At 39.5% G+C, this 2,841-nt stretch overlaps 1 protein-coding gene across 1 annotated transcript; it reads right to left on the bottom strand.

Moving 5' to 3' along the window:
• Positions 1-1,054: 1,054 nt before the first annotated feature.
• On the bottom strand, positions 1,055-2,467 carry LOC117094225 (heterogeneous nuclear ribonucleoprotein K-like). The gene is given in 2 exon segments (XM_033229416.1): positions 1,055-1,823; positions 2,134-2,467. Coding segments are annotated over 2 exon segments (996 nt in total). The 3' UTR covers positions 1,055-1,161.
• Between the last annotated feature and the right edge of the window lie 374 nt (positions 2,468-2,841).

Below are 2,841 nucleotides of genomic sequence, written 5' to 3'. Positions count from 1 at the left end.
TGTTGAAATTGAGTTCACTGTAGGTGCGTGGATTTGTTTCTGGGTTCTCTGTTCTGTTCCATTGGTCTGTGTGTTTTTATACCAGTACCAAGCTGTTTTGGTTACTATAGCTCTGTGGTATAATTTGAAGTCAGGTGATGTGATTCCTTCAGTTTTCTTCTTTTTGCTTAAGATAGCTTTGGCTATTTTGGCTTTCTTGTGGTTCCATATAAATTTTGGAATTATTTTTTCTATGTAAAGAATGTCATTGGTATTTTGATAGGAATAGCATTGAATCTGTAGATTGCTTTGGGTAGTATAGACATTTTAACATTATTGATTTTTCCAATCCATAAACATGAAATATCTTTCTATTTTTTTAATGCCCTCTTCCATTTCTTCCATCAGTGTTGTATAGTTTTCCTTATAAAGCTCTTTCCCTTCTTTGGTTAATACTTAGGCATTTAATTATATTTATGGCTATTGTAAATGAGATTACTAATTTACATTCCCACCAACAGTGTAAGAGGGTTCCCTTTTCTCCACATCTTCACTAACATTTGCTATTGCCTGTCTTTTGGATAAAAGCCATTTTAACTGGAGTGAGGTGATACCTCATTGTAGTTTTGATTCACATTTCTCTGATGATCAGTGATGTTGCATACCTTTTCTTATGCCTGTTTGCCATTTGTATGTCTTCTTTTTTTGGGTTAATTAAATTTATTTTAAAAATCATAAAATGTTTCTTACAAAAGAGCATTGCACTCTGAACTGCTCTGAACAGATGCCAGGGACATGTGGGCTAATGTTACTTTTCCTCCCTGTCCCACCTCCCAAATGTTACAGTGATCACAAAGCAAGGTGTTCATAATAATTACATAGGGGGAATTTCTTCAAACCACCAACAATAACAAAAAATAAGATCCGCTCACTCTGCTGCTGTTTCAAAATTTCAATGTTAGTTTTTGTTTGTTTGTTTGTTTGTTTTTGGCATTCCCTTCCCCCCTCCAACCCTGTTGGTAAGGAACTAAAACATCACATCTGGTGAATAGCAAAAATTTCCCTACACCTCAAATGCAGAACACCTATGAAGCAGAGGAATGTTGGCTTTTTAAACAGAAGCAGATTGGAAAAAAAAAAAAAAAAAAAAGCATGCAGGACTCCTTCAGTTCTTCACTAGTCTTAGAAAAATTTTCCAGAATACTGCTTCACACTGTTCAGCAGCAAATATTGTACATTCTGTATCTGGTCCTGTGTTCCTGTAATGGTAATGATCTGATCTTTGAATCTTTCTAAAGGCTTATCAATTTTGATCAAAGCTCCCTACTCATGACAGATTTGTTTAATCCACTCACCACCTTTGCCAATAATAGATCCAGACAAATCTTTGGGAATAGTTACTTGTGTAGTAATAATAGGTCCACCAAGATCACCATATGAGCCACCATCCCCTGCATAGGAATAATCATATCCGGAGCCACCCTGTGGTTCATAAGCCATCTGCCATTCTGATGCACTCCATGGATCTACTGCAGAGTCCCAAGTTTCATCAGCACTGAAATCAACCATGCCGTCGTAACGGTCTCCAGGTCTCCCTTTTCTGTTATAGGTCATGAGATCTCCCCCTCTAGGTGGTGGAGGAAGAGGAAGATTCCGAGCTCTGCTACCACCCCAGCCACTTTGTCCAGGAGGAGGAGAAGGTGGTCCTCGACGAGCGCTCATATCATCATAATTTCTTCTAGATGGAGGCATGTGATGCCCACCATGACCAGGGGGCATTCTATCAAAACTACCTCTTCCCTGCATCAGAAATCCCACTGGGCATCCACGGCGGTCATCAAACACTGTTGTAAAACCACCATAATCATAGGTTTAATCGTAAAAATTGGGATCATAAGGCTGTGCATGTCCTTTGATGGGAGACTCAGATATAAGATCAAGGATGATCTTTATGCACTCTACAACCCTATCGGATTTTCGTCCAATAAGAATAACTCTGTCAATGGAATGAGGACAACATTCCTGGAAAAGCGTGAGGGTTGTTTGAGTGTTTTCTCAGTTCTTTGATTTTAGCATCTTTGACCCCAGTGATTCCTGCTGCTAGACTCTGATGAATCAACAGCCTCAACTCGCAGTCAAAGTCACTTCCTTTACGGTGTTGGTAGTTTAAGCATTCCACAGCATCAGATTCGAGCAGGAGCTGGCTGGTTGCAGTGAGTGATGGCAACTGCAGGCCCTCTTCCAAGGTATGGAAGATTTTCCTTATAATTTCTCCAATTGTTTCAATATCAGCACTAATACTCAATATAGGCTTGGGGCTACTGCTGTCTGGAATTGAAACACTGGCATTGTAGTCTGTAGGGAGAGCCTTAATATTCTTGCTTCCTTTTCCAATCACTGCCCCAGCATTCTTGCTCTGAAGCAGAATGCGTAATTCAACCATCTCATCAGTGTTTCCAGATCTTTTAAATACTTGTTCCTCTTCCATATCTTATGCAGGGTGTTTACCAAATTCACCATTGGTTTCAGTGTTAGGGAAGGTTTCTTCTGGCTGTTCAGTTTCCACATTCTTGTATTAATGGACACACCAATCAGTTATTATATATCCTTGCAGAGCAGAACTGAAGTGTTCTGGGTCAGACCAATGACTGACACCCCAGTGCTGCAGTAGCCACGCGAGGTCACCGTCCCTCCGCCGCTGTGCTTGTGTGTCTTCTCCTGAGAAATGTCGAATAAATTTTTTCTCCACTTTTAAATCAGATTATTAGATTATTTCCTATAGAGTTGTTTGATTAGGTTTTAATTTCTTTTTCAAATTGTTCACTGTTGGTATATAGAAATGTTACTGATTTTCGTATGCTG

Source organism: Trachypithecus francoisi, unplaced genomic scaffold, assembly GCF_009764315.1.
Source record: "Trachypithecus francoisi isolate TF-2019V2 unplaced genomic scaffold, Tfra_2.0 Lachesis_group13, whole genome shotgun sequence".
NCBI lineage: Eukaryota > Metazoa > Chordata > Mammalia > Primates > Cercopithecidae > Trachypithecus > Trachypithecus francoisi.
The sequence above is the reverse complement of the archived record's forward strand: the minus strand, read 5'-3'. Positions and strand labels throughout refer to the sequence as shown.